The sequence below is a fragment of the Scyliorhinus canicula genome, chromosome 10 (genome assembly GCF_902713615.1).
Source record: "Scyliorhinus canicula chromosome 10, sScyCan1.1, whole genome shotgun sequence".
NCBI classification, from domain to species: Eukaryota; Metazoa; Chordata; class Chondrichthyes; order Carcharhiniformes; family Scyliorhinidae; genus Scyliorhinus; species Scyliorhinus canicula.
In genome coordinates, this window is record NC_052155.1 from 163,318,408 (window position 1) to 163,342,012 (window position 23,605).

General features: G+C 43.4%; 1 protein-coding gene across 3 annotated transcripts in view; it reads left to right on the top strand.

The window, feature by feature from the left end:
* Nucleotides 1-5,976: 5,976 nt before the first annotated feature.
* Nucleotides 5,977-23,605, top strand: part of neto1l (neuropilin (NRP) and tolloid (TLL)-like 1, like) — a 376,641-nt gene continuing 359,012 nt past the window's right edge. The window contains exons 1-4 of one of the 3 annotated variants that reach the window (XM_038810066.1): nt 5,977-6,434; nt 7,268-7,321; nt 10,154-10,282; nt 11,560-11,808. In XM_038810066.1, the coding sequence (XP_038665994.1) occupies nt 6,401-6,434; nt 7,268-7,321; nt 10,154-10,282; nt 11,560-11,808 (466 nt within the window). In that variant the 5' untranslated portion in view covers nt 5,977-6,400. The remainder of the gene's footprint in view (nt 6,435-7,267; nt 7,322-10,153; nt 10,283-11,559; nt 11,809-23,605) is intronic. The other 2 variants (XM_038810064.1, XM_038810065.1) reach the window with 2 other exon arrangements.

Here is a 23,605-nt window from a genome sequence, read left to right on the forward strand (position 1 = left end):
GGCAATTTTGGACATTAAGGGCAATTTAGCATGGCCAATCCACCTAAACTGCACATCTTTGGACTGTGGGAGGAAACCGGACCACCCGGAGGAAACCCACGCACACACGGGGAGAACGTGCAGACTCCGCACAGACAGTGACCCAAGCCGGGAATCGAACCTTGGACCCTGGAGCTGTGACGCAATTGTGCTAACAACTATGCTACCGTGCTGCCCGGTCAGTAGGTGTATGCTCATCATGTATGGAGTCATAGAGCTTTACAGTAAAGAAAGAAGCCCTTCGGCCATCATGTCTGTACTGGTCATCAAGCATCTATCAATTCTAATCTCATTTTCCAGCACTTGATCTGTAGTCGTGTATGCTATGGCATTGCAAGTGCTCATCTAAATGCTTCTTAAATATTCTGAGGATTTCCACCTCTACCACCCTTTCAGGCAGTGAGTTCCTGATCCCTGCCACCCTCTGGGTGAAAATCAGCCACATCCCCTCTAAACTTCTTGCCCCCTTACCTGATGTCTATGCCCACTGGTTATTAACCCCTCTACTCAGGGGAAACATTTCTTCTTATCTACCCTATGTCCCTCTTAATATTATGCACCTCAATCAGGTCCCCCCTCAGCCTTCTCTGCTCTAAGGAGAATAACCCCAGCTTAAGCAGCCTCTCTTGATAGATGAAATGCTCCAGCCCAGGCAACATCCTGGTGTAACTCCTCCGTTATCATTTCTAGTGCACTTTCTATAGTGTGGTGATCAGAACTGCACACAGTACTCCAGCTGCAGCTTAGCGAGCAATTTATACTTCATCATAACCTCCTTGCTCTTATATTCTATGCTTCAGCTAATAGAGGCAAGTATCCCACATGCATTCTTAGCCACCTTATCTACCGGTCCTGCTGCCTTCAGGGGTCTTTGGACATTCACCCTGTTATGGGAGCGGCGTTTTCAGAACCCCAAAATGTATCATGGAGTGCAACCAGCCTCTCCCTTTAATGTATTGTTGCTTTTGAAGCACACGGCTTGTTCCCCAGGTGTGGTAGTACAATTATGGACACGTGGGTTTTTTAAACATAAAACAATGTTTATTCCATGAATTCAACTTAACCTTTTAACACCCCTTACTTCAAAGATAACCCCGAAAATAATACAACACTAAATAATCCCTCAAAATGTTCCTTCAAACCTCCAAAAGACTTATCACCTCTAAACAGAAACACATCAGGTTAAAGACATTACTATTATGAGTTTAAATCACCCAAATGATTCAGAGATAGTCTTTCATGGCAGAGATCACCACAGATCCAGCTCACAGTAAACACAGACACACCCAAGCTCTTTTCCTCAAAATTGGCTTTTCCTTTCAAACAGCTCACAGCAAACCAGCCAGGCACTTTTCAGCTGCTCCCTCTCAAAACTGAAACCAAAACACTGCAAAATGTCTGAGCTAAAAAATCCAGCTCCACCCACACTCTGACATCACTTCAGTAATATGAGCTGCTACATTTCTTAAAGGTACATTGCTTAAACATCCATTTCTTAAAGGTACATTGCTTAAACATCCATTTCTTAAAGGCACTCTCACATGACAATCCCAAGGTCCCTCTGGTCCTCTGTACTTAACATTCTGCTGTTCATTGTGTATTCCCTTGTCTTGTTAATCCTCCCAAATGCATCACCTCACACTTTACAGGGTTGAATTTTGAATTTCGTTTACCACTATTCTGCTCATCTGATCAGCCGGTCAATATTGTCCTGTAATCTAAGGTTTTCCTCTTTGTTATTTACCATACCGCCAATTTCCATGCCACCTGCGAACTTACTGATCATACGCCCCACATTCACAATTGTGAATCTTCATAAATAAATGTTTATAAAACCGTCGAAAGATTGGCTGCAATTGTATTCTTCACCACCTGGCATTTTGATGTAAAACGGCCATGACCATTTTTAGATGTCTCTTATGGATGCTGGCACGGTCACATTTACTGCCCATTCATTGTTGCCCATATAAAGTGACAGTGAACCTGCAGGAATGTTGCCGTTCTTGGGACATTGATGCTGCCATTGTGGTGTTAGGTTAATCCAGTGATGTTACAGCATGAATGGAGAACTTTCATGTGTCTTGTGTTCACCATTGACATCACTGGTTTTGTCCTTTTCTTCAATAGTACAAGTTATAGGCCTAGACCTTGGACACAATGGTTGCCTCACAGCACCAGAGACCGGGGTTTGATTCCCATTGTGGGTGACTGTCTATATCGGGTTTGAATGTTCTCCCCATGTGTGCATGGGTTTCCTCCGGGTGCCCCGGTTCCCTCCCACAGCCCAAAGATATGCGGCTTATATGGATTGGCCATGCTAAAATTGCTCTTAATGGCCAAAGATGTTCAGATTAGGTGGGTTTGTGGGAATATGGTGGAGGAGTGGGCCCAGGTAGGGGGCTGGATTCTCCACTGGAGAGATTCTCCGTAGCGCCAGCAGCGCACCCACACCCAGGGATTTCCTGATGGGGCTGCCCACAATGGGAAACCCCATTGGCCAGCTGGCGTGACGAAGAATCCCACTGCCGACGGGGACGCACCACACCAGTTGGATGGAGAATCTCGCCCAGGGTGTCCTTCCAGAGAGTCATTGCTGACTCAATGGGCCAAATGGCCTCCTTCTGCAATGTAGGGATTCACTGGATTGTCTCTGGAAGAAACACTGAGTAAGTGGATGCTGTGTGTCTTGCAATTATACATATTCCAGCCACATCAATGGGGTAGGGACACATTTGGTGGACCGACTGTCCTGAATTGTGTCAATGTTCTTGAGTATTGTTGCAGCTTCACCAATCCAGGCAGGTGGAAGATACTCTGTGATAGTTCTGGCTTGCTGATAGTGTGGAGACTTGCTCATTACCAGTAGGTCCGCCCATTAGTTTATCTGCTGCGATATCTTGGAGGAATATTGGGAGACTGAAGTGGGATTGTGGGCAGAGTAGGATTTTCAGCAGATCTGTGCTTTATTTTATAAAAATCTAGCAGCTATCATAATAATTTTTCAGTACCCTCCCACAAATCAGGAGATTTATGTCATTGTGAACTTAATGCCTCAGGGTTGCCTCTGGGACCTGCTTATGATTTAACACTTTCATTCCTAACCACAGTAACAGCGTTGGCCTGGATTGCTGTTCCTACAGTGTTATTTTCCTGGTAACCCTGGGTTTGCAGGGTGGTTATAAAATGTGCGCAACCCGGATGTGACCTGGAATAAAAGCAAATTACTGCTGATGCTGGAATCTGAAACCAAAGACAAAACACTGGAAAATCTCAGCAGGTCTGGCAGCATCTGTAGGGAGAGAAAAGAGCTAACGTTTGGAGTCCAGTGACCCTTTGACAGCTTTGACAAAGGGTCACTGGACTCCAAACGTTAGCTCTTTTCTCTCCCTACAGATGCTGCCAGACCTGCTGAGACTTTTCAGCATTTTCTCTTTGCTTTGTGATCTGGAATAGCTGGCTCTGTTTCATCCAATGTTGTGATAAAGCAGGTAGAAATTGCAATCTGGCCTGCACGGCGCTGACCTCAGGAACTCACGACGGTGCCTTGTTGATAGTGAGTTAAAAGAGGGCGATAGTGGTGAAAAGGATGGATTTGTGTCGATCTATTTCCAACCACCATTGTTGGACACAGGTTGTCCAAGTTTTTATTATTATTATTATTATTTTAACCGTGCATTAGTGTAACCTCTCACATCCAAACATTCACAATCTGACACTCGTTGGGAAACATGACATGGGTCTTGGAAATATCAGTTGGCGAAGGGAGGATGGGGTGAATTGGACGGCCAGGTTCCAGGGTGAATCCTGGGACCCTCTGCTCCCAGCTTTTTCCTCATTTCTGGGTTCCACTCAGCCTGAATGCGGACCCCAAGAAAATGCGAGAATATCTGTTGAAACCAATTGCGCCCCTCTGTAGGAAGGAAGGGGTGGGAAGGGGGGGGGGGGGGGGGGGGGGAGGGTCACCTACGAGTCCATGTGCATTCTGCATCAAAAATGATACAGAGGGTTCGGGGCAGGTGCAAGGGGGAGCTCACAGCGTCCGCTCTTCATTTAAAGCGGTCTAGGGTGAGGGCAACTGTTTAATCCGGAGTGGAGGGGGTGGTTACGCGAGAGATCCATTCGGAGCTCTCTGTTCGGACGACGCGGAAGTTGTCCTGCCAAAATCAACACTGAAAACAGCGGGGGGGGGGGGGGGGGGGCAGAGCAGCTCTTCTGCAACTCGCTCGGTCCTCAGCCTCCGCCGCCGCCCCTCCGAGAAGAATGATGGAGTTCCTTTCACTGCAGTGAGACGCTGAAGCATTCTGAGCGCCAGAGGAGGGGGAAGATGGAATTGTTCGGAGCCAGAGGCGAACGGCACCAGTTCGAGACTCCACAGCACCGAACCGTGTCCTCCCACATCTGCACCACTCGACAACACACACACACACACACTTTAGATCCATATATATGTGTATGCGTGTGTATTGGTCAATGTAAATAAATGTAATATACATGTGAATACTATAAATATGTATGCATGTATGTGTGTGTATATAAAATATATGAGGAGACAAGTTTAATCCATTTCTATTACACTGTCCAAGCGCACATTCTAAATTTCCAGGTTGAGGTATTTAGCTGCGGACTCTTCTATTTTCTCTGCCTCCAGCCGGCTCCCTGAGTCAGAGAGAGAGAGAGAGAGAGAGAATATTGTCCGCTAAATGGGTTCGCATATCTATCAATCAAATCTTCAGAAGTTTTTTTCTCTCTCTCTGATTTGGAATAGCTGCAGTCTCCTCGCCGACGAGGGAAGGAAAAGGCCAGTGAGTGCGCGGCACCTTTGATGTGAGGAGTGGATGGATGGCGGGCTGGGAAGAGGGAGCACGCACACATCTGTGGAGATTGGAATGGGATTGGGGGAGTGTTGTGGGGGGGGGGGGGGGGGGGGGAGGGTGGCATTTGACAAGGGTGGCATTTGACAAGGGAGGCATTTTGCCCAAGCCGCTTGCAACTTGATGCTCGGGTTCTGACAGGACGAGGGAACCCTGGGCGCCTCGGGACAGCCGTTCATTGCCCAACCTGCTCCTGTCTGGAGCCAGTTCGGCGTGAATACTGCGCGTCTGAATCATAAATTAACAACAAACAAAAAAAAAAAAATATTTGCAGTTGTTGAGATTCCCGCCATGTTTCCTGGCTGCAGAGGCACAGTGATATTGATTGCAACAACTTAACCTGTGCCTTGCCATCTCCCCACCCAGCACCCCTGTTTGTGTGTTGTTGAAATTGTACCTTTCACCTCTGAACCTGGCTTGATGGATGTCCCCCCCCCCCCCCTCTCCCTGTGGCTCACAGCTGGCTGACCTTTTGTTTGCAGGGTCTTGGTGATGTGGCTACATTATTTTTAACTGAATGCCCTCCCTCCCCTCCCCAAAAACCTTATCAAAAAAAAATTGGATTCACTGACATGTGACCGAATTACTTTGCCTTCCAGCTCCCGGTGCCAAGAGAGGGGAGGGTGGAGGGGGGGGGGGGGGGGGGTGAACTTTTAATTTCTCGCACACACCGCGACACCGGCTGACAGAGAGAGGAGGAAAGAGAGGAGAGCTCTCGGTTCGCTTGGATTGTTGCAGCCCAGGGAGAGAGAGAGAGAGAGAAATCTAATGTAAAACACGTCCAAGGGAAAAAGCAGAGGGAGGGGGAAGGGGGGGGGGGGGGGGTGAGGAGACGGGAGGCAAAGAAGGAGCTATCTGTGTACCAGTAAGAGCGATTTCCAAACGGTGGGTGGATGGGGAAGGAGGGAAAAATCAGAACAAGTTGGAGAGAAATCTTTTGACTGCCAGACAAACGGGATCTTGACCGTGTTTCATTCCTTTCTGTCTTTATTTCTCACCGATTGCGGGTGTGAAATATGCTTTGAGGAAAACAAAAAGTGTGGGGAGGGGAGGGGGGGGGGGGGGGGGAGCAGTTCTCCTGGTTTCTCCCAGAAGATTGCAAAGGTGGAGCGATCAGAGGGGCTGATGACGGACCTGTTAATCCCTTTAATGCATCAAAAGGAGCCAAGGATCGTGGCGACGGTGGTGCGGGAATCATGGAGATGTTCTGATCAAGCCGGGGTCCTGTGCGAAACTGCTGGGGATTAGTTTTGGTTGAGTTTTTGTTTTTGGGGAAGAAACACACACTCTTCCTCTCTCTCACACATACGCGCACACACACATATGTCTGGACATATGTTCTGAACGGTGTGTGGAATGTGGATGGTCTTGTGTTACCAGCTTTGTTCCTGAATCCATCCATCCATCCATCCATCTTCCGTCATCCTGTCAGGCACGCACTGCTTAAATGGAATTAGTTTGGATTGGAGCCCCGTGCATAAGAACCAGACATGGTACATGGGCAGCGGCTCAGCCTGTTTCACGGTAAGTTCTGCCGATGCGATTTCCAGTAGATGCTCGAGACAGTCGATATCTGGGTGGTTGTGGCACTCTAGTCATAGAACTGTATAGAACGCGAAGGGGACCCCATAGCGGCTGGAGAAACCCAACTGGGCATTCATTAGGCAATAGAGATGCAGCCAGCATTGGGAAAGAACCATGGGATGGGGGAAAAGGGGGGTGATGAGATGGAGAGAGACAGCAGAAGGGTTATTTTGAGCACTCTTTGATTCACCAGTGCTCACTCAGAAAACCAAACTGTCTCCCCAAAGCGCGGTCTATTTGCATCGCCAGTTTATTCTGCTTCGCCTTCCACCCCCTTTGCCAGACACCTATTTATTTACCGAATCAATACTGCACAAGCTCAAATTATTTAACTCTCAGCAATCGTCGATGATTATCTCCCCCCCCCCCCCCCCGCCCCCCATAGCAAAGCGAACTTTTGAAATGGATTACCATTATTAACTTGTGGGTTATACTAGGCTGTTAGTAGAAAACTGATGCGGGCAGGGATGAACATGTTTTTTTTTAAAGATTGAATTGTACTCTGGAGACGTCTCCGAGTGAATGGAGATAAACACGTGAAACCTCCCAGGCGTGAATAATAAATATAATTAGTGTTAAAACTGCAAGGTGAGACATATTCATAAAGGCAGACGCAAAAGTACATGAACTGCTACCCGCAGTATTAAAGCGATTTTCTTCAACGTTGCTCGCAGTTAATAGCTATGTGTAGCTACTTACCCATATTAATGCAAACAGAACAAAAACATCCCTGTGATAAATGTGTTTTTTTTTCTCTCTCTCTCCTCTTGCAGTTGTATCAAATCTCATCCTGCTAGGGTTGTGTGTGTCAACAAAAAAGACATCAGGTAATAATCATCACTGTGCCCTTACTTTCATAATCACGTTTTCTTCCTGTTTTTCTAATTATCTGATTGTAATCACTGACAGCAGATAATGTCACACTTTTTGTTCAGAGTTTGCTGCAGTGACCTGTCGAGCATGGAAGTGACTCACATAGTTTGAAATGGCTACAACATTTGAAATGCTTTGCCCAGCACAGTTACTGCATAGAGCAGACACTGCAGTTTAATGTCTGTCAGAGTAGAGACCAAAGAAATTATCCAGAGTGAGGAGAGGGGAAGGGGGAAGCATATATTCTCTCCTTTCTCAATAATGTTTCTTATGCCTGGACATGCCAAAGCGCCCCATTTTGAATTTCAATTTTCTGGCTATTTGTTGGTTGAACCCCCAATTGGTTATTTTCAACCCAAAATATTATCCCGAAATATAACTATTTCCTGATCATAATCATAGAATCCCGACTGTGCAGAAGGAGGCCATTCAGCCCATCAAGTCTGCACCAGCCTTCTGAAAGAGCACTCTGCCCAGGCCCACTCCCCCACCCTATCCCTGTAACTCCCATCTAGGGCAATTTACCATGGCCAATCCACCTAACTTGCATATCATTGGACTCAGCATGTTCTGTAAGTCACATTGCAGCAAAATATCTGCCCGAACTTAATTCAACAACATGTATGGCTAGGAGATATTGCAATCCAAACTCTTCCAACCCACATTTAGACATATAGATGGTGTAGTAAATATATGGGGATATCTTTGTTCCTAAGGCTAAAGCAGGTGCTAAGTCAGTGCTGTGCTAATAAAACACATTGGTTGGAAGCCAGAATTTAGCACACAGTTATGGTCCCAATTGCTTATTGCCATAATTTGGATTTGCCTGGAGATGCTAAACCAGAAACTTGCAGGTTTAACTCTCAGGTGTTGAGCAGATCCAATGGAGCAGTACATGCAAACTCCATTTCCGCACTTACACTGACAGTGTGGATTGTGCTGGCTGGTACACTGTAGCACATCGGCTCACAGAGAACAAGGAAGTTTTCTCAGCTGTGGCACTGGAAGTCCTTCTGGAGGAAGTCCAGAGGAGAAGGGATGCCCTGCAGCTGCAGAAGGGACGATCTTGCCCTCCAGTCCTCTTCTGCTGCAACTGGTGCTGCTGTATCTTGTCCCATGTCCTCCTATCATTCTTCACTGAGACCAAATAGGACCCCTATAATCTCTACAGTGCAGAAGAAGGCATTTCAGCCCATCAAGTCTACACCAATCCTCCAAAAGAAAGAGCACCCCACCCAGGCCCATACATTAGCCTCACAACCCCAATGCATCGACTCCTCACAATATTCCCATGAGCTGGCATTCCCTTTCTCCTGCTGGCCCCTTTAGAGTCTCCACTGAGGTGAGCAGCACTGCAGGTGAAGTCCTCATGGAATTTCAGGGATAAGTGTTGCGAGAGCGTTGGCAAAATCTTGACAAGGTGCCCAAGAAGGTTTCCCATTGTGACTCGGAGATCTTCTACAAAGCTTCAGCAGCAAATGAAGATAAAATAGCCAATATTCCTTTCAGTAGTGCATGGCATCTACATCAATACCATGTTGGGAAAGGATGTCCCAAGATAAGTACTAGGCACCAAAGCTCCATGTATACTCTTCAATGAGGCATTTTACATGGCATTCCGCCTGTTAACAAGTCTTTGGGTGGCAATTTCTTGCGCAAGCTTCAACTCCTTTACAAAAATGACAAATTCTGTTGAACCTGGGCTAAACTCGGATTTCAAACCACAAGACTCCCATCTTGGCCACCTCAGCAATTGTTTAGCACCTAAATAGGCTGCCAGAAATTGCCCCCTATGAATTTTGTAGTGAGTTGCTTATCACCTATCATTAATCCTATGAATAAAATAGAACGCAGATTGCCTGCATAAATATGTAATTTCATTTACTGTATATTGTTTCAGATATAACCAGGAGCCATACTTCATATCAGGGCCCCTACTACTCCATCAAACATTCAAGGTGTCCATCTAATATTGCTCCCTCATTCAATGCCACAAAGACATGATTACCTGATTTGTTTAATTAATTCACAGGATGTGGGTATCCCTGGCAAGGCCCAAATTTATTGCCCATCCCTAATTTCCCTTGAGAAAGTGGCGGTGAGCTACCTTCTCGAACACAACTGAATGGACCTTTTAGAGGGCAGTTAAGGTGGCACACATGGACCAGATCAGAGTAAGGATTGCAGATTTCCCTCCCTCTAGCATACCAGTGAACCAAATCGATGTTCATGACATTCCAGTTGTTTCATGGTCAGCATTAATGATTCTAACTTTTTAATTCCAGATTTGTTTTAGTTCATTTAAATTCCACAGCTGCTATGGTGGGATTTCTCCAGGCCATGAATCGAGGTCTTTGAATTCCTAGTCTAGTAATATAACCACCGTATTGCAGTGCCCTCAACTAAACTTAGATTCATTTCATGTTTATTAGACATGGTGCGATGAAAAATTATTGTTCCATTTGTTGATATAGCAATTGATTGCACTTCAGAAAGTAACTAATTGCACTTTGGGGCATTCTTAGGGCACGATAATCTGCCACATAAGTTTTTTCTTCATCCCTCCTATTTTGCCTAAATCCTACCTCACTTTGAGGTAGTCAGTCTGTGTGCTCCCCCACCCTAGACTCATTTGTGCACCCTAGCCCTTCACCCTACCCCTGGCTATCATAGATTTATGACTCAACCTGTTCTACCACTGGTCAAAGTAGGGGGGATACATTAGTGTTTTAGATCAATAAGTTTCACTGAATACTCGTTTGATGCTGACTCTGATCTGTTTACAGACAAATCAACCTCTTCAAAGTCAGTGCAATGTGGCTCTTGGATCAAGAATCCAAATGGTGGCTTCTTCACATCTCCCAATTATCCAAACAAGTACCCTCCTGACAGAGAGTGCATATACATCATTGAAGGTATGAATAAAGGGCATTTCACATAATACATGCTGCAGCGAATGTAAAATGAGACTTTATGGATTGTCACCGATAAAATTCTCACAAGAATTTTAACTAAAACCAGCAAAGGAAAAACAACTTTAGTTTTGTCTTGAATAAATCTAGTTATTTCTACAGTGGGAGCAACTTTAACCTTATATTATAACCAATCTGATTTTCTGGCGTATGGTCAGCAGACATTTTCAGAATATTTACCAAGTATTTAAGACAAAGCAAATAATATGCAATGCATTTTTAAGCCACAAGAGCATCATTCAAATAAATTCTTCGACCTCTAAAAATGCTTCTTTTTGTATTTCCCAATGTCTTCACTGAGTTTTTCAGAAGTTGCGTGCCAAGCAGCTCTCCTTTGCTAGATTATTTTGCAACTGAAAGGAATTTAACAGATGTTGCTTTTATTTAATCAGATTGTATTCTCAATGCAGCCTAATTAATGTAAGAATATCTTCCATATTTCAACCATGTCATGGATTAATTATTGGCAGTCGATTGTCAGTATGGTGCAACATGAAATAAACATACAAATTATTTCAACATGTAAAAGCAACAAATAGTGATAGCATATTTTATTTTGGGCTTCCCAAACCTGGGGTCGCTATCCCACTGGGTTCGCAAGATGGGACTTTGGGGTTATGAGCTCTGAGGCAGCGTTGATTGCAGTAGAGCTTGGACTGAGTGCTAACATGTGTGAGGCGCTCGCGTTTCCTGCCCAGTGGTGGACTTGGCATAATCGACTGGCTGATACTTGCTCAAACAAATGAGTGAAAAAGTAGGGGATTCTGCTGAAATTAACTCAGCAATTTAAACATCCCCCAGTCTCACTTCTCTCTCCTCTCCCTCTGCTCCCACAGCCCTTCCCATTCCCCACCCCAAACACTCCGTCACACCTCTACCCCCCTCTACCTCCACAGTTCCAACCCCCACCTGCCTCACATTCAGAGGTCGCAACAATTTTGAAGTATCAAAATCGGGTCAAAGTGAGGACAGGTTGGGAAGCACTAATTTATAATATATTAATATTGGTGTTGTTTAAAATATTTACATTATATGTTATAAGATTGCAGTGCACATAAGGTTCAGATGACATTATATGCTCTGAGTTAGGCTGGATGGCATGTGTTGCATCATCCAAAACCACCATCCTCCTTTAGTACACTACACACATGCAATATAATATGTCAACTCTGAATATTTCTTTGTTATCTTTGAACTAATTATGTTATATCACCATTTAGCTGCTCCAAGACAAAGCATTGAACTTTACTTTGATGAAAAATACTCCGTTGAACCTTCTTGGGAATGTAAATTTGACCATATCGAGGTGCGGGATGGACCTTTTGGGTTTTCTACCGAGATTGGACGTTATTGTGGTCAAAATATTCCACCTTTTATAACATCATCGGGCAGATATTTATGGATTAAATTTGTTGCTGATGGTGAGCTCGAATCTGTTGGATTTCTGGCAAGATACAACTTTATACCAGGTAATTAGCAATTTATTTTCTCATTGGAATAATAATAACTGGAGTCAAGTAGGTATTGCTGTCTTCTGCTTTTTTCATTAATGGTATACATGCAAAAATGTTTGGCGCATCAATTACCCTTTTAATGTTGTGATGGGAAATTGACCCTATGCACTACTTATGAATAAATGTGAGTTATAAAACAAAGTTCACATTCTTTTTCATAATTGAAAGATCTATTTTGTTCCTTGCTGATATAGAATAGACATACTGAATGTAATGTTGACTCATAATGTAGTGGATAAGGGATTTTGCTGTTGGTATAAAAGAGTTGAATCAGTGCCTGTTCAAAATGAAATTAAAATTGGGTATGATTACATGCAGAATTTAACTGGAAGAAAATGTGGGGAGATTAATAATCTGACAGGGCATTTCTTATTCTTTCTTTATTCGTGTTTTTAATTAAATTAACAGTGCACATCTGAAATTTCATATTTTTTCTACTATTTTCAATTGAATCCTGAACTTTATGAGAAATAATATAAAGGGTGAGATCTTCTGGCAGTTCTCACCAACAGGATCTTATGGTCCCACCAATGGAGCACCTCCATCATGGGTTTTGTGGTCGTCAGGTGGATTCAATGGGAAATCCCATTGACAGCCTGCCACTGGCCAACAGCGGGAACCTACCGCCATCGAGAAATGTGCCGTGGGAGGGCCAGAGAATCTCTCCCATATTCTGGCATTAAACATATTATTCAGCAGAAATTCTCTTATTGCTGGTGTAGGAGTGTGATGAAATGAAATGAAAATCGCTTATTGTCACAAGTAGGCTTCAAATGAAGTTACTGTGAAAAGCCCCTAGTCGCCACATTCCGGCGCCTGTTCGGGGAGGCTGCTACGGGAATTGAACCGTGCTGCTGGCCTGCCTTGGTCTGCTTTAAAAGCCAGCTCTTTAGCTGCGTGCTAAACCAGGTTAGCATCAGCAGTTTCCACTGCCGTCTCTTGCACCAGATAGTGGATCATAGTTTCATAAAAGTAAACAAGAAGTTTCACTTTGTTACTTCAAGTGTCACTGAGAAGAGATTGCAATAGCAGCAGGTATCTGGGAACCCCAGCACCTGGAGGCTCCCCTCCAAGTTACTCACCGCCCTGAGTTGGAAATATATCATGGTTCCTTCACTGCCGCTGGGGCAAAATCCTGGAACTCCCTCCCTAACAGCACAGTGGGTGTAACTACACCTCAAGGACTGCAGCAGTTCAAGAAGGCAATTCATCACCACCTTCTGAAGGGAAACGAGGAATGGGCAACAAATGCTACTCTAACCAGCAATGCCCACATCCCATAAATTAATTTTAAAAAATTAACAATGATACCTCTTCCAGACTGATTCTCTGAAAAGCTGTGTCTCAAGTTTCATGAGGCTGAGGCTTAAGAATTAACCTATGGCAGGATCTAATTAATGTTTCAACAAAAAAAAACAATTTAATTTACATGCTATAATATTGAAATAAGATTTATTTAGTACCACACACTAAGAAGGCAGACTCTTTATAAGTAATTTCCTTCCAGGTACAAACATTCCCCAGCCTAATCGGGTGCTGTTGAGTTACTCAGTACTATTCTTGGGAATCATTTTTCATTGAGGGGAAAAAGGGGAAGCCAAAGAAACAGCATGGTTTTTTTGTGGTTGGTGCACTGTGTGGATGCAATTTAAAAGGGCATAATTGTCCTTAAAATTGCTACGGAAAGCTATTTTGAGGTGGGCAGAAGAAACAAGTGCCAGTTTCATTGCAATACAATGTCAAGTTGACATAACTACTGTATTGATGTGCTTTGACCATTTAAATAATTACATCAGGTACTTGCAAATTCACGCATTTCAAACCAATACCTTTCCAAGTAGACTAGTAAATCAGTTGTGACACTCTCACAGTCAGTTATTAAGATTTTAGAAATATATATATATATGAAGTGGCAACAAATTTGGAAGAGAGGTTTCAGAAAGTAATTCCCCAAAGCCACCTAGTGGCCAACACAAGAAACTATGGTGTGACAGTTGACATAGGAAAATTGCATTGGGAGTGTTCCAATTTACAATGGCAAATATTGACACAAAACATGATCTAAAATCATGGCACAGGAAGTGGGGCACGTGAACAGGAAGTGTGTACTCAATGCAAGATTTTAATATCATGGCATTTTAGTTCACAGAAGATTTGTGACTACATCTGGCACGTAAAACAACAGAAAATGTTGATTGGCATGTTGGCTACACATATTCATCACTGAATTTATTTACTGTTACACTATAGCTTAGAAAATATATTGATAATACTAACATGTAAACATTTCATACTTTCACATGGGAATGTTCTGTCATTTATTTTAATAAACCTTCTTATTTTAATTGCCTTGAGGTAGATTTTTGCTCTGTGCATGAATGTAAAAGAGGTTGAAGAAAATTTGCAGCCCATTTTACAGCATCTGATTTTTATTTTAGTTTTATAGTGAAAGTTAATTTAGCATTAATATATTAAATGAAAACACTTAGATCTTAATTATGGCCAGTGCTATCCTTTCATGGTTTATTTGATCAAAACGAAAGTCAAAAGCGGTACATTAAGGGGCAGCACGGTAGCATTGTGGATAGCACAATCGCTTCTCAGCTCCAGGGTCCCAGGTTCGATTCCGGCTTGGGTCACTGTCTGTGTGGGGTCTGCACATCCTCCCCGTGTGTGCGTGGGTTTCCTCCGGGTGCTCCGGTTTCCTCCCACAGTCCAAAGATGTGCAGGTTAGGTGGATTGGCCATGATAAATTGCCCTTAGTGTCCAAAGTTGCCCTTAGTGTTGGGTGGGGTTACTGGGGTATGGGGATAGGGTGGAGGTGTTAACCTTGGGTAGGGTGCTCTTTCCAAGAGCCGGTGCAGACTTGATGGGCCGAATGGCCTCCTTCTGCACTGTAAATTCTATGTAAAAAGTTTACTCTCATTTGGACTAACTCTATTAGGAAAGAGCTTTGCCTAATTTTTATAATTCCCCCGATGTTTTTCATTATGCATTCTTCAAATTCTTAATGCTTCGTCCCCTCAAATGCACCATTTCTCAATTCACCAGACCGGCAGATTTTCTGTTCTCCGGCTGTTATTTCATAGAAAGCTGTTCAGAGGGCACAAGAGCAATTCATGTTGACCAGGTCTTTATTTTATGATCCCTCATTTCTGTTTGGAACACTGCTAGTTGACCTGAATAACATAAGCACCTCACTGTGTGATAAATCCAAACGGAATTCATGGCTCTTACCTTTGCACAGAACAAGTACTGTATCAGTGGGACTATGACGTAAATTGACTTCAGAAAGGTCTAAAATTACTATTTGTTGGGGTGAGGTGCTTCTAATACTTCACTGAATTATAATCATGAAAATGAACTATTTATGTACGTTATCAGATTTTCGTTGGCGACACCATGACTCACATTCAGTTATGTTTGGAATTTGCAGTTCAAAATCTTCATTATTATTCAGACACATCAATTTGTTTCTGTAAGGTACAGCAGTCAATTCATATCATTTCCTACTTTCTTCCTTCTTTCATGTTATTAAAAAACGCTTTGTACATTGAAATGTTTGGACGTTTACTGGATAGTTTGTTTGCAAACCTCTTAACTTTTGATGTTTCAAACATACACTTTGACATTCATCACGGTCATTTGCTAAGAATTTAGTTAAATTCACGGGGTGGAGTCTTCCTGGCGTACACACCTGCGGGATCTCCCTGTCCTGCCAACAGTGCAACCTCGCCGCAGGTTTTCCAGCAACGTGGGATAGATTCAATGGGAAAACCTATTGACAGTGGCAGGGCCCGCTGCAACCCAACAGTGGGCCGCTTCCCTTCGCTGAAAAACATGCCATGGGAAGGTCAGAGAATCTCGCCCTTGATCTTCAAATATTTGACATGAATTCCTACTGAAGATAATGGTAGAAATAGCCTCATGTGTTTCAAAACCATCTTTTCTGAAAGCATTTACTAATGCTAGGTTATAACTCAACAGATATCCCGGGCGGAATTGATGCCAAAATCGAGAAACACAATTGGGCGGAGAATGGGTCCTGACGCCAAAATCGCGGCGGGTGCCGATTTGACGCCAAATCGCAATTCTCCGTCGCCTCGATAGCGGCGTCAATGTGGTCCAGAATGCACATATAGTAAACACCGTTTGCATATCATTAGCAGGCTCAACCCAATATTATTCGGGGCCTCCGCGATTCTCCGCCTCCGATGGGCCGAGTTCTCGATCATATTCACTTGTTTTTAAAAAAAATTAAACTGGCGTTGTGGCTGCTGAGGGAGAGAGAGAGGGGATACAGAAAGTATCCAACATCACCATAGTTTGCTGATAGGTGTGCCACTGGCCAGGGGGCTTCTGCCAGGGTCAGGGGGAGTGGGGTGGGGGGGGGGGGGGGTGTGATTTTTTTTTATAGCACTCATTTGGGCCGTGGGAGTGCTCCCACTGCCACCTTAAGAAACTCTACAGCCACTCATCTGCTGACTGTGGACTTTCTCAAGCCTCTGCTGAAATTGATGATTTGCCCCATTGAATGCAGCAAGACCTGTTTCTCTCCAGCCTTGTCGGATTTTCCTGCACTTCCTCCCTCTCCCCATAATTATTGGAGTGTTGTTCAATAACGTAATTGTGAAAGTTGGCATAAAATAAATGGTACAATATTAAATATGGTGCAGGAACAGAGTCCTGGGTTTGAATGCCCCATGATCTTTGAAAGTGATGAGACAAGTTAATAAGCTATTTAAAAGGCATATGGAACCTTCAACTTTATAAATAGAGACCTAGAATGCAAAGGAAGTGTTATAAAATACTGCTTAGGCCCCAAGTAAAGAGGAGATTGACTAGAATGTTATCAGAGGAGTGGAACTTCAGTTAGGTGAAGAGATGGGAGAAGCTGGGATTGGATCCCTGGATCAAAGCAGGTTAAGGGGAGGTTTGAGTCCTGAGCAATTTTGACAGAGTAAATAAAGGAGAAACTGACAGAAGAGTTGGTAACTAAAGGTTTCAGATTTAAGGTAATTAGCAAAACAAAACATATGTTATATGAGAGAAAAAAGATGATTGGGAATGTCCTATTGGAAAGGCTAATGGAAACTGATCCAGCAGTAACCTTCAAAATTGAATTGAATGAATACTTAAAGGAGAAATCTTTGCAGGACTATGGGAAATTGATCAGGGACTAATGGATACCTCTTTCATAGAGCTGGCTGATGGGTTGAATGGCCTTTATCTTTGCTGTATCATTCTGCGATTGTATGAGGATTTCAATTGTGCGCACTGGGACAGAATCCAACCAAGCAACTAATGTTTATTTTATTTCGAAATGGTTTATTTATTATAAAGGCAAAGTGCCGACTCACTATTTCCAAGAATTACCTCAGAGTTGCTGGAAAACATACTCCCACCTTTGTAGTGCGGAATGCATTCTTCTTGGCCATTAACTTAATTATTTTTTTCATTTCTGGTGCAGAGGGGAAATTTCACATTTCAAGCACAGACAGGTTTATTAATGACATCTCTGGCACTGATGTTCTCTATCCCTCACTCAAGGGAATATAATAACCCAATGTCATTTGTGATGCCATGTTGCAGAACATGCTATTCTAGGATAGTGAAACATGAAATATAAAGGAAAGATTATGAGAAAATGTAAATATATAATTATAATGCATGTATTTAATTTTTCTTTAGTTCATGGGATGTGGGCGGCACTGGCTGGGCCAGCATTTATTGCCCATCCCTGAGCACATACCATATTGTTGTGGGTCTGGAGTCACATACAGACCAGACCAGGTAAGGGCGACACATTTCCTTCCCGAAAGGACATTAGTGAAGCAGATGGATTTTTACAACAAGCAACAATGGTTTCATGGTCATCATTAGACTTTTAATTCTAGGTTATTTTAATGAATTCAAATTTCACCATCTGCCATGGTGGAATGTCATCCCGGGTCCCCAGACCCATGCCTGAGGTCTCTGATTACTAGTCCAGTCACAATACCACTGCGCCACTGCCTCCCAACCTGATATATACATACATTATATATATCATATGTACATTTACTATATACAGAAGAAAGCCACTGCATTAATAAAGCATCTTTTATAACAGTAGGTTGCTTCAAAGCTTTTAAAGTCAATTAAATATTTTTGAAAGGAAGTTGTAACAGGAAATGTTGCAGCCACTTTGAACACAGGAAAGTCCCTCAAACAGCATTGAGACAATGATGAGGTAATCTGACCTTTTTGCAATGCTGATTGAGAAATAATATTGGCCAGGGCCCACTTCTCTACCGTTTTACCGAAATCATGCCAAGGTATCTTTGACCAGAGAACAGGCGGTGCTTTCCCTTAACATTTCATTCAAATGGCAGCACCACTAAATGTGCAACAGGACCTTCAATTAAAAGTTTGGAGTGGAACTTGGACTTCCGTGACTCAGAGGCAAACAAGCTATCGCCGAGGAAAGGTTGCCATTTTGTCATGTCATAAACAATGAATTTTCCTGTTTCTTGTTACATAAAAAGGAGAATACATTCTTACGTTTGGTAATTTTCTAGAAGATTCGACAGATGGAAACAATAATGAGCTTCTGGGCATAACACTTGTCTTATTTAGTGCTACTCAGAAGCATTTTTGAGTGTTAAGTTTTGTGAAGTTCTTTTAAATTAATTCATGGGACTTGGGCATCGCCAACATTTATTGTCCATTTGTAATTGTTCTTGAGAAAGGGGTAGTGAGCTTCCTTCTTGCATTGCATTAGTCTGTGCCTTGAATGTTTCCCCAACATGTTGTTAGTAGGATGTTGCACGTCCTTGGCCAAGTGACAATAAAGGAACAGCAGTATCTTTCGAATTCAGGCTAATGTGTGACTTGGAGGAGAACCTGGAGGCAATGGTGTTCCCATTAACCTGCTACCCATGTCCTATTAGAAGGTACAGGCTGTAGGTTATGGATATGTTGCCAAAGAAGCCTTGGTGAATTGCTGCAATAGATCCTTTGTATGAGATAGTACAGACTGCACATACCATTTTGGTAAAGGGATTGAATGTTCAAGGTGGTAGATGGGATGGCAATCAAGCAATCTTTTTCCTAGATGGCATTGAACATAAGAACATAAGAACTAGGAGCAGGAGTAGGCCGTCTGGCCCCTCGAGCCTGCTCCTCGACCTGAACACCTTAACCCTTAATCCCTTTATTCTTTAAAAAAACTATCTATCTTTACCTTAAAAACATTTAATGAAGGAGCCTCAACTGCTTCACTTGGCAAGGAATTCCATAGATTCACAACCCTTTGGGTGAAGAAGTTCCTCCTAAACTCAGTCCTAAATCTACTTCCCCTTATTTTGAGGCTATGCCCCCTAGTTCTGCTTTCACCAGCCAGTGGAAACAACCTGCCCGCATCTATCCTATCTATTCCCTTCATAATTTTAAATGTTTCTATAAGATCCCCCCTCATCCTTCTAAATTCCAACGAGTACAGTCCCAGTCTACTCAACCTCTCCTCATAATCCAACCCCCTCAGCTCTGGGATTAACCTAGTGAATCTCCTCTGCACACCCTCCAGTGCCAGTACGTCCTTTCTCAAGTAAGGAGACCAAAACCGAACACAATACTCCAGGTGTGGCCTCACTAACACCTTATACAATTGCAACATAACCTCCCTAGTCTTAAACTCCATCCCTCTAGCAATGAAGGACAAAATTCCATTTGCCTTCTTAATCACCTGTTGCACCTGTAAACCAACTTTCTGTGACTCATGCACTAGCATACCCAGGTCTCTGCACAGCAGCATGCTTTAATATTTTATTGTTCAAATAATAATCCCGTTTGCTGTTATTCCTGCCAAAATGGATAACCTCACATTTGTCAACATTGTATTCCATCTGCCAGATCCTAGCCCATTCACTTAACCTATCCAAATCCCTCTGCAGACTTCCAGTATCCTCTGCACTTTTCGCTTTACCACTCATCTTAGTGTCATCTGCAAACTTGGACACATTGCCCTTGGTCCCCAACTCCAAATCATCTATGTAAATTGTGAACAATTGTGGACCCAACACGGATCCCTGAGGGACACCACTAGTTACTGATTGCCAACCAGATAAACACCCATTAATCCCCACTCTTTGCTTTCTATTAATTAACCAATCCTCTATCAATGCTACTACTTTACCCTTAATGCCATGCATCTTTATCTTATGCAGCAACCTTTTGTGTGGCACCTTGTCAAAGGCTTTCTGGAAATCCAGATATACCACATCCATTGGCTCCCCGTTATCTACCTTTTGAGTAGTGTTGAAATTGCACTCATCCAAGCAAGTGGAGAACATTCCTCACACTCCTGACTTGTACCTCGTAAATATAGGAAAATGTTTGAGGAGTCAGGAGCTGCGTTAGTAGATGCAGAATAGCAAAGTTCTGAATTACTCTTGTAGCCACAATATTTATGTGGCTGTTCCAGGTCAGTTTCTGGTCAATGGTGATCCCCATTATGTTGATGTTGGGGAATTCAGTTATGGTAATACCACTGAATGCCAAAGGGAGGCGATCACACCCTTTCTCATTTGAAAGAGTCATTGCTTGATGCTTGTGTGGTGTAAATGTTACTTACCCACTAATGAACTCAAGCCTGATTACTGTGGGGCAGCACAGTGGCACAATGGTTATCACTGCTGCGTCACAGCACCAGGGACCCAAATTCAATTCCTGCCTCAGGTGACTGTCTGTTTGGAGTTTGCACTTTCTCCCCGTGTCTGCATGGCTTTCTTCCGGGTCTTCCGGCTTCCTCCCATTGTCCAAAGATGTGCAGGTTAGGTAGATTGGCCATAATAAATTGTTCCTTTGCATCCAAAGGTTAGTTGGGGTTACAGGGTTGGGTGTGGGAGTGGCCCTAGGTAGGGTGCTCTTTCAGAGGGGTCGGGATAGACTCGATGGGCTGAATGGCTTTCTTCTGCAATGCAGGGATTCTATGATTCAATGATATGTATGGATTCTGCTGCATTATCTGAAGAGGAGGTGCAAATGGAACTAAATGCTGTTCAATATGAGAAAACTGAGAAAGGACTATTCAATTCCAAGTCAGATCTGAAATTAATTGGCTTAGTAATGACTAATAATTCAAAGAACAAAGAAAAGTACAGCACAGGAACAGGCACTTCGGCTCTCCATGCCTGCGCCGAACATGCTGCCTGTCTAAACTAAAATCTTCGACACTTCCAGGATCTGTATCCCTCTATTCTCATCCTATTCATGTATTTGTCAAGATGCCCCTTAAATGTCACTATCGTCGCTGCTTCCACCACCTCCTCCGGCAGTGAGTTTCAGCCACTACCCTCTGTGTAAAAAAACTTGCCTCGTACATCTCCTCTAAACCTTGCCCCTCGCACCTTAAACCTATGCCCCCGAATAATTGACCCCTCTACCATGGGGAAAAGTCTCTGACTATCCATTCAGTCTATGCGCCTAATAATTTTGTAGACCTCCATCAGGTCACCCCTCAACCGCCATCGTTCCAGTGAGAACAAACCAAGTTTATTCAACCACTCATCATAGCAAATGCCCTCCATACCAGGCAACACCATGGTAAATCTCTTCTGCACCCTCTCTAAAGCCTCCACATCTTTCTGGTAGTGTGGCGACCAGAATTGAACACTATACTCCAAGTGTGGCCTAACTATGTTTCTATACAGCTGCAACATGACTTGCCAATTTTTATACTCAATGCCCCGGTCAATGAAGGAAAGCATGCCGTATGCCTTCTTGACTACCTTCCCCACCTGTGTTGCCTTTTTCAGTGACCTGTGGACCTGCACACCACATCTTTCTGACTGTCAGTACTCTTAAGGGTTCTACCATTCACTGTATATTCCTTACCTGTATTAGACCTTCCAATATGCATTATCTCACATTTGTCCTGATTAAACTCCATCTGCCATCTCTCCGGCCAAGTCTCCAAATGATGTAAGTTGTGCTGTATCCTCTGACAGTCCTCATCGCTATCCGCAATTCCACCAATCTTTGTGTTGTCCGCAAACTTACTAATCGGACCAGTTACATTTTCCTCCAAATCATTTATATATACTACAAACAGTAAAGGTCCCAGCACTGATCCCTGTGGAACACCACTATTCACAGCCCTCCAATCAGAAAAGCACCCTTCCATTGCTACTCTCTCCCTTCTATGACCGAGCCAGTTCTGTATCCATCTTGCCAGCTCACCTTTGATCCCGTGTGACTTCAACTTTTGTACCAGTCTGCCATGAGGGACCTTTTCAAAGGCCTCGCTGAAGTCCATATAGACAACATCCACTGCCCTACCTGCATCAGTCATCTTTGTGACCTCCTCAAAAAACTTTATCAAGTTAGTGAGACATGACCTCCCCTTCACAAAACCGCGCTGCCTCTCGCTAATACGTCCACTTGTTTCCAAATGGGGGCAGATCCTGTCTCGAAGAATTCTCTCCAGCAATTTCTCTACTACTGACATAAGGCTCACTGGCCTGTAGTTCCCTGGATTATCCTTGCTACCCTTAAACAAAGGAACAACATTGGCTATTCTTCAGTCCTCCGGAACATCACCTGAAGACAGTGAGGACACAAGGATTTTTGTCATGGCCTCAGCAATTTTCTCTCTTGCCTCCTTCAGTTATCTGAGGTAGATCCCATCAGGCCCTGGGGACCTATCCACCTTAATATTTTTCAAGATGTCTACTGTGCTGTAAGAGAATAACACTTATTAGTTAGTCAGCTGGGTACACAAGATCTCCTACTCGATTCTACAAGTCGTTGTGATCTGTATCAATAAGATCTCCTTGGCGGGAGTTACTCAAAGCTTATTCTTTTAAGAGACATTACTACCTATCTCTCATGTAGGACTACATATTGACACTGAACTGGTTCAGCTGAAAGGAGTGCCAACTTGTTGCTTCTGTTCAGTACTGATGAACCTCTATGTTACAATTTGTGAAGTCTTGGAATCCTTCCTCATGATTTCCTGTCACCATTTGGCAAGCAAAGTTAAGTTGGCTCTTAGAATGTCAACTCTATTGTATATCACTTCAAGGAAAAAACAGATGAGGAAGGAACCAGGATGTAGAGAAGCATGGGACCAATAACTAGCCAGTAGTACGTAGTGTGGTGCAGGAATTGTGGTTCTGCTGTTCTTGTGAACAATGCTTGCTGAATTCAGAAAGTAGACCTGTGAATTCGATGCCAGAGGAAGCTTCAGAGGTGATTCTGTCCTACAACTCAGAGAAGATGCAATTCTGTCAATTGACTCCCTAAAAAGTGCAGTGTACACATACAGGAGACGAGTAAAGCAAATTAGGAACATGGAGCAGAGTAGCATAATCCATCATTCACATCAACACTCTGATTGGTGTAGTTCTATCATAGGCGTCCTGAAATAAACTGGCACAATCGGGTTTGCTTGGGCCAAGATATCCAAATCTTGCTCTAATGGGACGTCCATAAAACAATTCACCATTAGCTGAATTGAATCCCAAATTCATGGGAGAAAACTTTCTCTGCAAATGGGACACCAAACACAGATATTGGGTTGGTTCGTTTGGCAGAGAGACCTCAATAAATTATTACTTTTGGGACACCATTTGGAAGATATTGCTTCCAGAGATTACTGTTCAGTTTATCCAATAGCAAGGATCTGGTCCAGCTGCATATGGACAGAATCACAGAAAATGTCCGTGGATGTGTACGTACTGCCGATGATATGGTGATAATGGGCAGAAGC